Genomic DNA, 14537 nt, shown 5'->3' with positions numbered 1-14537 from the left:
TTCATCCCCCAAGTCAAGTTGAACAGAAATTTGAATTCTATTCAGTGTCTTCATTTGCCGGTTACTATTATCGATTCAATATCATATGCTAATTTCTAATAAATTATTTCATAAATATAGAAAAAAAATACATTGACACGTTTTGGCAATCATTGAAAATGTGATGATAACCATAGAGCAGCAAAAAGCGCTGTTCTAATTATGAAAGAGCACCAATTCAAGGTTCATGACTCTTTATTGACCTTTCACTGCTAACAGTGGCAAACGTACACTTAAAACATTGTCAGAGCAGTTAAAGCTTTTCTGATGGTGGCACTTTGATTCAATTTTGCGCGCCGTCCGATGCGAATGCTTGTAAATGTGCCCAAAGGTGAAATCCGAGGTGGTCGCGGGGCTCGCCATCGTACACGCCGGCGTCGCCTTCGCCGCACTACACTCGTCACTTCTTATCGCTAATTGAGCTCAATGACCAGCAGCTATTTGACTCTGCCTCCTCTTCCTCGTTCCCTCATTTCCTCCCCGCTGGAAGATCCTTCCATGCTGACGACGGCGCTTTCTCGTAATGAGGCGAGCGATAAGGCGGCCGCCGACCTTGATCATCTTCCTTTTTTTTTTTTTTTTTGCTCCATGCCTTCTCCAATTTCCCTCGCACATTTATCTCAGCCAAACATAAGCTAGGCGAGCTGGGCCAGGTCGGGCCGGACCGCAGGCGCATCTTGATAGCGATGACCGCGTCGCTGCTTCTGCTCGTGCTTTATCAAACAGGAAGTAGGAAATAAGCGCTTGAATTCATCATTAGTGCAACAGCTGAACAATAGATGCCTTCACAAGCCTTTTTCCTCTCCGTAGGAAAGCAGGATAAAAACTCCAATAAATGTGCCTGCCATGCATGTTTGAAAAAAAAAAACTTGCGATTTAAAAAAAAGTCGACACACCCCTGGTCAGAAGTCTTGGAGGGCAAAAGGGCTAGTGCGGGAGCGCGTCTCGGAGTCAAGGTGTGTGTGTGTGTGTGTGCGTGTGTGTGTGTTCATTTAATCACAATGAAGTTATAATGAAGACGCCTGACCTTTACTTTTAATTTTATGGGAGGTAGCTTGGATGCTAATGTACTTGCGATGTAGGGTCGTTTGATAGGCTGATTGGAGGCGGAGCATTTGGATGTCCGGAAGTCGGAGGACAAACAATTTAGGGTGTGTATTAATCATGGAGAATGTTTGTTGGTGGACGTTCGATTTAGGTTGAGCATCGAGGTGGTGAAGCCTGCCAAGAGGATACTCGGCGGACTTGATGACTTTTTATTAACCTTTCACTGTGTTGACATTTTACCACTACTGCACCGGCCTTCTTATTTCCACTTTCAAAACTCGGGACAATTATCCCCTGGCTCTTGAAATCAGAGTCGTTTTTAAAAATGTTGTATTCTGTTAAATTCACTTGACTGTCGGCCGGTGAAGTTTTACCCCGACGGCGGCGGAACACCTGCTACCGCCTGCTCCAGATGGTTAGCAAATAAAAAATTATTTTATAGCATGTTGCGCTAATGTAAACGAAGCGCAGCATTCCAAACTTGGCTTTTGCATTTTTACTCTGATTTGGCATGCTAAGCTAGCTTTAACTTGCCGCTACGCATCACCTTAGCCCGCCTTAGCTAACCTGTGCTATGGCTAATGTAAATGTGGGTGATCAATATTTCCAGATGAATTCACGTTGAATATCATCTGCTTTTGAGTAGTTGAGTTCCTCCGGACCGCCAAGCCCGCTATCCATCCTCTCCGGCCCCTCCGGGTGGGCGGCTCATTAGCCGGTGTTCCCCACTAAGCGGGACTGAAGGGAAAAAAAACAGCCATTAGTAAAACAAATGAGGTTAGCACGGCTCGCGAAAGACTGGGATTATTTATTCCAAAATTGCTGCGTCGAATCTTCTGTGTTGCGTCACTTCCTGTAGGGCGACAGAGCTCATAATATTTAAATACTAACACGAGAGGCCATCAGTGTTTTAATTAAAGAGGCGGCCTGAGGGCTGTCACACATTCTTACATTTTGCTTCGTTTAAAAGTTAAGCATCAGACGCTTTTCTGTCATAATTAAGCAAAAATGATCAAAGTTGGCCATCGCCTTATTATATTTTCTCTTCAAGTTAAGTAAAAAATTTGGCTATAAGGAGCAAAGATATGCTCAACTTTGTGACACCTTCAGCGAAATGTAATGCTCTGTTACAGTATGGAAGCAATGCTAACGTGTCGCCAGCTACCACTGTTACGTAAGGGGCAAGCATTTAAAGATACATTGAGTTTTTTGTTGGACTGTCTTCAATATTGTTACAAAATGGATTTTTTTTTGTATTTATTAAAATTCATGAAGAGATACCTTGTTATTGGGTTGGGGCTTCAGTTGAAACCCGCCTCTCTTGCCAAAAGTCAGCCGGGATCCACTTTAGCTACCCCCCTACCCTTCGGCCCCATGGCCCTCAACAAGTAGAGCATTGGAAAATGGTTGACTGATGTATTTTTTCCTGCTCAAGTATTCCTCGAAGAATCTCTCATGGAGCCTGGAGGACCAATAGGAGTGCAGCTTTTCATCCATATGCTAATATGCTAATATGCTTGATTTATGTTGTGCTGCTGCAGGGTGGGAAGTAAAAAAACAAAACAAAACGGAGGAAGAAGAAGTGAAAGCGAGGGAGGGCAGGTAATAGGATGCATCCGAGTGGAGAGGAAGCTGTGGCCTCCCGAGACTATTTGGAAGCCAGTGAGCCCTCTGGATGGCAAAACGGCTTTGGCGCGCGCATTACTCAGCCCCATAAATCTGGGCGCAGCCCCTCTCGGACGACACACCCAACGCCAGCCGCCGTCCGCCGTCCCGCCCGATTTGTCTGCCTGCTTTGCTTTGCCTTTAATTACCTGAGCGATCCGGCGCTCACCGGCAGCACTTCCCTAATGGAGCATCACTCGCGCTGCCAGCTGGCAGCGCGGCCCCCTACCGGGTGGGGAAGGGCGGCTGGGGACCCAGTAAGGGGCGGAGGGAGGGGGGGGCACTGGAACTCTCAGTTATAACTCACTTACGTCTATAGTCTTCATCTCACACAAGGCCATTAGGCATTCGTTTTACAACATCGGATTAGTGCACCTTTATTGATTTGTGGATTATTTGGAGTCTTTGCGTTACGGATTTGTGGCAGTTATCGTTAAGATGAGTCATCGCAATAATTAGAGACTTCCGACTGTATGAGAATTTACTTGCCGCGTGGATTGGTTTTTGACTTTGTGGATTATTTCCAGTCAGTGAGCTAATTTCTATTCTGAAAGGCGGCAATGATGATGACTGACCGATGCAAGAAATCGTTGCATAATTGACATGAAGCTTGTCAAATGCAAAAGTGACTTTTTTTTTACTTTGTTTTTGACTCTGTAAATTATTTCTAGTCCTATTTGTGACCAAATGTTGAACGTTTGTTTTTGACCGTGGATTATTTTTCATCAATTGTATTTTTCCTATCCATATATCAGGTTAGAGGAGCCCTTTTATTTCTAACTTTGTGGATTATTTCTGTTCATCCTATACATTTTTCTTGTGCAAGGCAAAAAATATTTCCCTAATTGTCAAAATCCAAGAGCCATCAATATAATTAGACTGAAACACTCAGCATGTGTATGGTGTTTTTTTCCCCACTTTGTGGATTATTTGTAGTTTATTCGTACTATTCAAGCAATTTGCGAGAAATGATGCGGTTATTGTGATTCAGCTTTGAAAAGATCAATTGCTGCAGACCACGTTTATTAGCAGCACGACAGCCAGGACAGGTGTGTGTGTGGGGGGGGCGGGACAGGAGGGTTCCATCTGCCAATCAACATCCCGTCAAACCCGTCTGCGGCCTCTTGTCAAGATTTTACTCCTTTCTCCTTACGTACTTGCGCTGCTAACAATCCCCGTGCAGCTTTAAAATGCATGGGGCCTTTTGTGCACGGGGTAAAAAAAAAAAAAAAGCCAGCAGACTGTTGAGGAATGAGGAGGCGGTGTTGCGACCGGCGCTGACCTTGGAGATTATTGCTAAGCTCGACAGAAAAAAATGCTGTATGTTTGTCAAGAGCTGTCCGTCATCAATGAGCTTTTGTGTTGGATATCGATCGCTCGCCCGCTGACTGATGCACAACAAACACGCTTGGCGACAGATGCCTACACACACACGCACACGCACACACACGCACACACTTTAATGGGATGTCAAGTCGACTGGGCTGCTTCAGCTTCCTCTCAGATGCAATCTGGGCAGGCCAGCCACGCCCACTTGGACGACTTATTAGCAAACATGGCGCGGACGAGCCGAGTCGAGCCTGGACGTGTTTCACAACCTTTATTGGAAACATTTCTTGACACAAACAGAAAAGTGGCACAAAGCGGGACCTTGACTTTTGCGTTCAACTTGTTCCAATGCAATTTACTTGCATAGCAAATCAACGTTGCCCATTGAAAAGAATTGAAATGCCATTTATACATTGCAGCCCCCACCCCCAAAAAAAAATCACCAGCATTTTGAAGTCATTATTCATCACCTTGACGCCTTACCTCGCAGGCCCCAAACCTGCTTGTCTTTCTTTTATGAGCTTTTATTATTAAAAAAAGTCTAAAAGTTAAAAAATGATTGCACATTCGCGCACGAGTGTCATTATCTCTCCCCGTCCTCTATTTTTATCCTTTCATATTGTTAGTGCAGACAAATATTTGGTCTTCACCTTACGTCTGGCGAGCGATCCATTAAGGTGCTGCTGCGTTATTAGAACACAAAGACCGCCGAGAATGTAAAACAATCCGTTGTGTACTAACACTCTCACCTCAGAGAGATTGCCGACCCCCCCACCCAAATTCAGCCTCATTCAAAAAAGTAACCCTCGTTTCGAAGTCTGAACCCGCTCCATCTTGAGATGTGTTGGAAAGCCAAACATAAGGAAGGGTGGAAAAAAATAAGTTCGGAAAGACCGAGGAGGGGGTTCAATACAACTTTAATAATGCGGAGCAGCAGCAGCTAAATGAGGTGTTCGCTGCTACTTTAAGACACACACACGCGCACACGCACACACACACACGCACACACACGCACACACACACACGCCGCACTCTCGGAGCAGCTGAATTATTAAAAGTGTTGTTTTCCTTATTGCGTTGCAGCATTGCGCCTCCTGCTTTAGCCAGAAATTGCATCAAAACCTTTCGGACTTGCCACAACTAATCCTTGACGCCCTACTTTCATACCCGAGCCCCATCCACGTCTTGACGCACTGCTTTGAAAACCTCACCTTGATTTGTCCCAGTAGGGGGCGCCGGCTCCCGCTTTGACGCGCGCTCTGGCGGTCCATTAATAACGGCGGCCGGCGGCGGCAGAGGCGGGGGCGGCGCTCCACCCCGGCCGGCCGACCCGCCTCTTCGGCTGCTCTGCCCCGAGCAGTGCTGACATTTTAATGGTGCCTTTCTATTTTTTTTCTATGTCTTCTTTTTTCTTTTCTTGGTAAATAATGCATGTGCTACTGGTTGGCTCCTCCCCCTCCCTCCCCCCATCCAGTGCTTTTGTGCACAAATTACAACGCCTTGTCTCTCCTGCTGCACCGCTCGCTATATCACACCACGGCCTCGCTCTGTGTGTGTGTGTGTGTGTGTGTGTGTGTGTGTGTGTGTGTGTGTGTGTGTGTGTGTGTGTGTGTGTGTGTGTGTTTAGCAGAAAAACCATGACGGCAGAGTCAAGTTTACCGCCCAACACTGACTTCTGTGGCGTTAAAAGCAATTTCCACTGTTGTGATATCGAATTATCCGATTGTGGGAATTGGCATCAAGCCGGCGAATATAAAAAGAAGTCACACTAAGTCAATGACGGGCATACTGGCCTCGTCCCGACAACAAAGCGAGCTACAAATATTGCACACAGCGGATAGCTGGAGTTGCACCGCCGCTAAGGCAGACGTGTGACGCCATTTTTTGTTTGTGTGCAGGTAACGCATTGTGCAAGTCGGGAAGCATCGGCGTCTTCGGGAACGTGGTGTACAGCGGACTGCTCAACGAGCACTTGTGGCATCTGGGAGTACCGCTCTTCACGAGACTGGTGAGTCTTCTTCCTTGTTTCTCTGACTGCACCGGCGCCCTCTGTAGGCTTGGAAGTCAAACTGCTGTGTTTAGGCCAAGGCAAATCTGAGCTTTCGGGATCTCATGCTATGCCGTCACGCTGGCCGGGACTTAATAATTGCTGACATTTAAATGTTACTTAGCGCCGACAAAAAGAAAAAAAGACAAGGTTCTAATTAAAAACGGGAGCAGTGGAAGAAATAAGGCTTTGGTGGCAGAGAGAGTTCCGGATCAGGACGGCTTCCAAGGCTGTTAATTGCCCCCCTCTCCCACCACCACCTAGTTTGCATCAATATTTACGATCGATTTGAACATTTACGAGGCGGGAATTAGTGCTGATTGGTGCGCCGGGGTCGCACCTAAATGGGTTACGTGAAACGAGATCATTCCCGCGATGGCATAAATGTCCAGTGTGAAGCCTCGCTTGATGAGCGCCTCGTCGTCTTGTCTGTGGAAGTGCGTCACAGAGCAATTGTTTGATGCTGGTTGAAAAAAAAAAAAATGTTGGCCTTTTTTTGATGATTGTTTCAGTGATCCTTTCAGGAAATGTCTCCGAAAGGGTGAAAGCGGATCCGTTTTTATGCTTTTGCCATGCTTCTCAGAAAAAATACACAAAACCAAGAAAAAAAAAAGAATGTTACTGGCTGGAATGAAGTCTGGGTCTGCACCGCCAAAACTTTGTTCAACATTTGTGGGCTGTTGATAGTCATTTCAGATTGTGTACCTCAAAGAAACGAACGTTGCTATCTGAAATGAAGTCAGGAGGCAACGGCAGTGGACTAGATAACCGAATCCCAAACGTGTTCCAACTTGAAGTCAAACTCGAAAGTTCAGTTGCCACCCTAAAAGCTTCTGATGTTGCTCTGATCAGCGGCGACGTTTTGTGAAGTTGCCCATCCAAACCTTGGAGGGATTCCGCCCTGCCGCGTCCTCGTGTCAGCGCGCCGGGTGCGCCCTCCGGTGGCCCGGTAGCCGTCGTCCGGCCCGCTAATTACGCCGCAACCCCGCCGAGAGTCGGCGCCCCACATGTCGACTGCTCAGATCACCCAGATGTGAACCCTGCGTGATCAAGCGTGGCGCACGCACGGGTCGGCATTTGGCGGCACGGCCATACGCTACGTTTATACGCCGCCCCTCCCCCAAAATCGGCAGATGGGCGATTTGCTGCCTATAGCGATACGCTTACAAATGACGCTTAATCATGTCTTGCGGGGCCAGCGCGTAAAATGCAGCATGTTGTTTTCGTTTTGTCATGTAGCGTACATGCTACCCCCTTTATTGGTCTGTTTGTTTTATGTTACAGTCCCTCCAGTTTACAGTCAGTGGTTAGTGTAGCTAGCTGAATTGCTATCAAGACCTCGAGAACCAAAAGCCAGTTCCCAAACATCAGACGGAATTCCAAGTAGAGGTGAGATTGTGGTGAAATGTCGAGGAAAAAAAAAACAATCCGGCGTGGTCACCCCTCACGGGACCAGACATTTTAGGCAGGAAGAGCTCACTTCCTGTGTGAAAGCTTTATCTTCATAATGGATGCGCTGCTCTCCAGGGGAAATCGAGACCACACTCACGAATCCAAATGGTCCGCCAATGTTATTTGAGCGAGATTCCCCGAGACTGCGGGATTATTCTGCCGTGCTCCCATGATTTTTTTTCCCCTAATCCCACCGCGGCAGAGAGCGCTCTCCATGTCGAGACCTCGTTGTTTTTTTTTCAAGCCTCTCTTCCAACACCCGCTCCTCGGCGGCCTCACTTATTTATGAGCGCGACTTGAAATAGACTTCAGTGTTTGATAAAAGCGCCAACCTTAATCTGGCGTGCCCGAGAAGTGCATTTAATTTTTATTCCCCATCAGAGATTGATGGCGGAGCGCCACCGCTTCCCACCGGCTGATTGCTCATGTAAATCCGGGCCGGACCCGCAGACAATGCGTGCGTTTGCGTGCCAGTTTTTATTTTATTTTTTTTGCGGATGAGATGAGACCGCCACATCACGATACGTCCGCCGGCCGGAGTTATGTCATCCGGCTAAGTAACAGTTTTAGATTTAAACTTGTTTGAGTGGGTGTCAAATTATTTGGTTTGACCTATTTACATTACATTCAATATTTTTCAATGAATAAAAAATACATTTTAATGAGCATATTCTACAGGGAATTGAAATAGTGCGGGCTTCTGGACGAGCACAGCTGCCCGTATACGGCCCGCCCGTCATAGTTTGCCCACCCCTGGGTTTAAACGTCCCCCATGACACCCCCCCCCCCCTTGCCTTTTCACGACACTTTGCATCTGACGTGGAAATTAGCGTGACGCTGGCATCTCATTCGCTCCCAAGGCAGCCAAATGTTGTCGGGGTGTCCTCCCGGAATAAAATGAGCTCATCCCGCAGGAGGCCTCTGATTGGAGGAAAGGGGAAGAACGTGGGAAGGGGAGGGGGGCACCGCGGAAACCACCGGAGCTCGCCGCGGGGTTAATGCTCCGCCGCCCCCGCCCCCCCCCTCGCAGTGGTGTATTGATGATACGTTTGGAGAATCGCTGAGGCAGGCGTATTGTTACAGCCAAGAAGAAGAAGAGGAGGAGGAGCCCCCCCCTCCCCCTCCTCCCCTCCTCCCCCTTGGTTCCTTAGCAGATGGAAAAGACGGCAAAGCGTGCTGCGGTGGTATCGCGGCGTACCCAAACACTTTGTCGGGTTCTGATTGCGGCAACCTGGCGGAACCCCGAGGCGTTCTTTCTTCATCGCACTCTTCTTCCTTCAACTTAATCCTCCAACATCAACACATAGCTCACCCCGCTTAGAGCACCCCCCCCACCCGGCCGCTAACCCCACCGCTCTCAATCCTTCCCGGGACGTTAAATTTCCTGGCGGCGGCGGTGGCAGAGGAACGCTCGCAGGCAGCTGTCAGGCGGGTACTCCAATTGAGCCTCAATAAGAGACGGCCCAGGAGGGGGTGGTAGCCGAGCGGGGCTGGTGGGGGGGTGTCAAAAGAAGAAAGGGGTTCTAACGTCTTCTCCTCAGAGGAAGGAGGGGGGGCTTAAAAAGTGGAGAAGAAGCGGTGAGAGAGACATTAGAAGAAGAGTGAGGTGGTGGTGTTGGTGGGTGGGGGCGAGGAGGTGGGGGGCAGCCTGAGTCGAGCCCCCCCTGAGCCGGGGAGAGGGAGGGCTGCCTCAGCGGATCAGCGCCAGTCGAAAACCAGGCGCCGCGCCGGCCGCACCGACCGGTCCCTCCACTTGGCCCACGCTTGCCCGCGTCTACCGTCCCACTCGCCATGATGATGTACTTTTGGGTGAGTGATGAGGCCTCGTGACCACAGCGGAAACTTCCCCGGCATGCCGTGTCGCCTATTTTGGCGTAGGATGAAGATGCTGATGAGGAGGAGAGCGAATTCCCTTGGTCATTTTCGTTCGCTGGTTTCTCGTCTCTAATTTGCTTTTAATTGTTTCTGAATCGTCGTCATGTTGGTGCCGCCGCTGAGCCGAAACGTTTTCCGACTGCGGCAGTTGTTGACGTAGAGGTGTGGGTGCACCGTTTTGGTCGGGGGGGGGGGACTTAAGTCAAATCATTTGTTTAGGAGAAGTTTACCGATTTGGTTGCCTGGTCATCCGATCTCCCAAGTTACCGTAGTGTAAAGGTTTCTCGAGACGGAATTTTGAATCTCTGCTCTGGTATTTGGCTGAACCTTCAGGTCTCTTTCTCGGCTCAACTCTTTGAATCGAAACACAAAAATTCACATGCTGCACAACATTTCCAAGCTACTTTCGACAGTTTCGCAGTCTCAGGGTTTCTACAGACGGGATTCAGGATGCAGCATTGGTTGTGGGTCCCTCAAGAATTGAGCCGATGGCTGTGCTTTGAGGCCTCCACCAAGGCCCAGCACTCTTGTTCATTCCTGAAGAACAATCTGGGCTAAGTTAAGAAGCTAGTTAGCGCCACTAGGCTAAAAAACAAACAAACAGGCAGTTTGTTGATTCTTGGACTAAGCTAAGAGACCGATGTGCTTACAAACAGACCAGATACAAAACGACAGGAAGTTCAGTTCGCAAGCTAAACTGAGTTTTTGAGCGCCTCCTGCAGGTGGCGAGCATCACCTGTACCTCATTAGAATATTTATTCAGCGGACAGATGTTCTTCGGCGGGGCCATTAGCTTTAGCTTACAAGCCCCGGTCGCCGGCTGATGGAGACGGATGCGCGTTCAAAGTCGTCCAGGTTACTCACCCGGGCCGCCGCCCTCCCCCCGGGGCCCCGCCGGCCTTGCGGTAATTGTCGGAAGTGCAGTTGGCGTGTCCTTGTATATCATGGCTGCCACGGAAGAAGAATAAGAGGCTCCGAGTGGAGTGGCCGCTTCTGTCCTCGCCATCATGAATAATTGAAAAGCGCCGGGTGCAGACGCTGCGACGGTGGTGTGGGTAATGGAGAGCAGGGATGCGCGCGGCGTGGCGTGGCGACGAGCGCCTTTTTTTATGGCCGGGGCGGCCAGCGTGCAGCGCTTTGGACTTGTGTTAATGTTGCGTTGCTGGAAGAATGTAAACGGCCAGCAGGAGGGTGGCGGCTTCCAGGGTGGTGGCTGCTTCCAGGGTGGCGGCGGCAGCGCTTGTTAACGGACATCACTTCCGGCTGACGCGCCATCAAGCTAGCGGCTTCATTTGGTTCTCTTTATGGATTTTTAAATCAGTGTTTCAATTCTGGATAAGCTTTCAAAACTAGGATGTGAGTTTCAAGACAGGGTTAGGGTTTTAAATTAGGGTTTTGATCACGATATAAAACAACATCTTAGGGTTTCAATTTTAATCAGTGGGTTATGGTCAATTTTAAAAGCGTTGTGAGTCAATTTACATATTCAAGCGAGGGGTAGGGTTTCAAAATGTGGGTTTCAAGTTAGGGTTCCAAACTAAGTTGAGGGTTCGAAATTAGGGTGTCAAGCCAGTTTCGAGCTTTTGTGGCGTTGGGTAAGAAAATGGAAAGGACGGCCCATTAACGGCGGCTCCCCGACTTCCCTTGGGCTCACTGTGGGCCCTTGTTGCCACGGCAACCATCGCTAAGCACCCCTTGCAAGCCGCTTTGCTTTAGACTCGATTTGAGTCAACTCGCTATTTTTTTTCATCTTTTTTTATTTTTGGCGACATTTTCAATTAGTTTCATTGACACAGTTGTATAAAGTTCACGCAAACAAAAAACACATTTGTAAAATATTAAAGCTCGAAAATTACGCTTTGAATCCAAGTGTACAAAGTGAATGTCTCAAGCTTGAACTGTTAGCGTGCTAGCGTTAGCGCTTCCTTGCAAATCAGGCCATTTTTTGATGCGATTGAAGTTGGTTGCGCTTGTTTTGTCTCGTCAGCGTTGTGACGGATTTCTCCCTCATCAAGTGGAGCACCACGATCTTTTTTTTTGTCCCAGAATTCCTGATGTGTGGCGTCTAAAAATAGCCCATCTGAGAGCTAAAAACAAGCCGGGGCTCTTTTTTTGTGTGCGTGTGTTGCGATGCAGGAAAACACGTTTTGTTTGTAATTTAGCGGCGCTGGCCTGAAAACGTCTGGGCCGTCTTCGTCTCGCTGAGCTGACGCAAGACGAGGCGCGCCTGGCCTCAGCTCTCACTCATCTCGCACACTCGCCGTCCTGACACAACACAAGTGGAGCGCTCCCGCGCGGCACCGCCAAGATCAGATAGACCGAACGGGACGCTGGCGTTTGATAGCTTCGCCTCAGATCAGATGACCCAAACGGGGGCGGGCATCAGATGGAGCCAACGGGAGAGCAGAGCTTTGTGCTCTGCGGTTGGTTGTGTTGTTCTTCTCTGCTTCCTTTGTGAAGCTCTGCAACATCTACATGGAGCATTCCGACTGCTATTTCCTTCAAAGTGAAGCTACAGATGAATTGTCAACGTTAGCTTGAATCGCAGATGGACCGTTTGATTCAATGACTGATTGGATGGATGGATGGATGGACGGACACGGACGGACGGACTGATGGTCAACCAATGTGACCCCTCCATGGATGGGATGGATGGACGGCCGGGCCGGTTTGGTCGATCCATGTGATTCATCCGTGGGTGGATGGACTGCTGGACAGTCCATCTGATTCCTCCATGAACGGATGGATGGACGGACGGTTCATGTGAGTCACCCATGGAACGACAAACGGACGGATAGATGGATGGACAGGTGGACGGATTGTCTCTCCATGCAATTCATTCATGGATGGACATAAAAATGGACAGACTGACAGATGGTCCATATATTTCATCTATGCACGGACAGACTGACGGCCATTTTGTGATGTATTGACGGATGGATAGTCATCCTTTTTTACACACTGTAATTGTAAAGAATGATGAATGAATGAAATTTTTTTTTTTCAAATGGCAAAAAAACACAAAGTGTGTATTTGTTGAAGAGGCAAAAGCTTTTTGGTATTTCTGGACTTGTTCTCTGAAATGACAAGCGTGTGACATTGGCCGTCCTTTTCACTGGGAATTATTTAACAGCAGACCTCAGTGGTCTTGTGATGAATATTTCTCTTTCTAGTCGCCCTTCCAGCGGGCGGACCCTCCGACCGAGCGAGCGGTTGGTCGGTCGGTCGCCGGCAAACATGCGGCAGGTTGAGCATGAAACATTCATGAGAGCAAACACCGCGCCCCCAATAACAAATGCTCGCACGCCACCGATACTCGTCCGCCTTGGATTGACCCCAGGGAGGGAGGGGCCGGGGCACATGTAGTGCAGAAGGGGGGTTCTGATTCATTACAGCTCCAAAAACTAAAAAATCCTCCATAAGCAAGGCTTGAAAGACCAATTTGAAACCAAAACCTGGCTTGTTAAAATCTTAATTTCATGTTTTCAGTTTTAAACGAGGTTCTAAGATCTGGCTTAGGCTTTCAAACAAGGGTCAAATTCTGCTTCGAAGCCTGGCTTAAGGTTTCGAAATTGGCTTTCAAGTTGTGCTCGCAAGCCAGAGGTTTCGAATTTGGGTTTGGCGCCGGATTGCCGAGAGGGGTTTCTGGAGGGTCAGAACGTGGGGTGGTCAGCAAAACCACGTAAGGAAGCTCAGCTCAGCTTTCTTTCCCAAGGGACTGACTTCGCTTGCGTTGTTTTTTTTTTTTTCTTTTTGCCGCCGTTTCCCAGGCAGGGCGGCCGGATGCGCAGTGGCTAAACGTCAGGATGAAAGTTAGTTTGCAAAACAAACTCATTGTTTATTGATGACCATCAAATATTCATGCGCTTGCTCGGGCGCTTCTGATAGTTTTATAGCTGATTAACGACGCGTAATTACAGGTTTTATACGCCCAAGAAAAAAAGAGAAAAGCCTCCCAACAAGAAAATAAATGTCGCCGCGCCACTGATTGATGCCGAGCGTTTTCTGCCACCGCCATGCAAAAAAAAAAAAAGGAAGAAAAAAAAACTCGTCGTCGGGGCCTCGTCTTCCTCGTCTTCCTCGTCGGTGAGCTCACACTATTTGACAGCGCGCGCTCTGGCGTGCTTTTTAATTAAAAGAAAACTCAATAGCCTTATCAGGAGCGGCCATTTGAGCCGGGAGACGTATCGATTGGCCGCCCGCCCGCCCGCTCGCTCGCTTATGCAGATGCCGCGCTTTCATCTGCCGGCGAAGATCTGCTTTCACCAAATCTATGTCATATATTATTCAGCCTGGGCTCACTTCAACATTCAAATGCGAATCTTTAGCTGCTTGTCGGAGGAAGGCCGCTGCCTCCGCCGCCGCGAGCTGGCCGTCATCGCGCGTCGCTTTCTTCCGCTGGCAAATGGAAAACTTACTCATGACTTTTTAGTCTACCTACAAGGAAGTATGTGACAATTACATAACCCGCCCAAAAAATTTTTTCATGTGACATAATTGCCAATGCAATTTGCAACTGCCTTACCTGGATGGATGGATGGATGGATGGATGGATGGATGGATAAATAAATAAATAAATAAATAACATTTAATTTTTTTTAAATTTAAAATGGTTTTAAATTAAAAAAACATTTAAATTTTAAATTTAAAAAAATGTAAAATTTTAAATTCAAAATGACAGGACATGTATGTCTTAACTTTACTCACTTTTTGTGAGTGAGTGTTGACACGCAGCCCTGCCCGAGATTTTCCGAGGAAAACGACGAGAAGGTAATGAAGCATCTCAGCGGTCGTCTTAATTGGCCGCACGTACGCTTCTTCATTTTTTTTCCCTCCTTCATCTGTAAAAAGGTGGTTGCCGGGGGTCTTTCGCAATTTGCCAAAGAAGTCCATTAAGTTCATTAATTTAATAATGGGCACAATAATGAATGCGAGGTATTGCTCAATTAGAGGACGGCATCCAGCATCCCGCCGTAATGAGATTAGAATGCGAGCGATGCAGCGCAGGTAGTGAATTAAAGCGAGAAGCCATCGGGAATTAAATTGTAATCCTGCGACACTTGGACGTCTGAGACAAAAATAA

The 14537-nt window shown here is 48.1% G+C and overlaps 1 protein-coding gene across 8 annotated transcripts in view; it reads left to right on the top strand.

The window, feature by feature from the left end:
• LOC119126422 (RNA binding protein fox-1 homolog 3-like) overlaps positions 1 to 14537 on the top strand; it is a 156447-nt gene that overhangs the window by 81226 nt on the left and 60684 nt on the right. For 7 of the 8 annotated variants that reach the window (XM_037257696.1, XM_037257700.1, XM_037257702.1 and 4 more), the window contains one exon: positions 5979 to 6088. In XM_037257696.1, coding sequence (XP_037113591.1) covers positions 5979 to 6088 — 110 coding nt within the window. Of the gene's footprint in view, positions 1 to 5978; positions 6089 to 8049; positions 9389 to 14537 lie in introns of those variants that run through there. The other variant, XM_037257705.1, reaches the window with a different exon arrangement.

The sequence above is a fragment of the Syngnathus acus genome, chromosome 8 (genome assembly GCF_901709675.1).
Source record: "Syngnathus acus chromosome 8, fSynAcu1.2, whole genome shotgun sequence".
In the NCBI taxonomy this organism is placed as follows: domain Eukaryota; kingdom Metazoa; phylum Chordata; class Actinopteri; order Syngnathiformes; family Syngnathidae; genus Syngnathus; species Syngnathus acus.
This window is presented reverse-complemented; position numbering and strand designations above follow the sequence as displayed.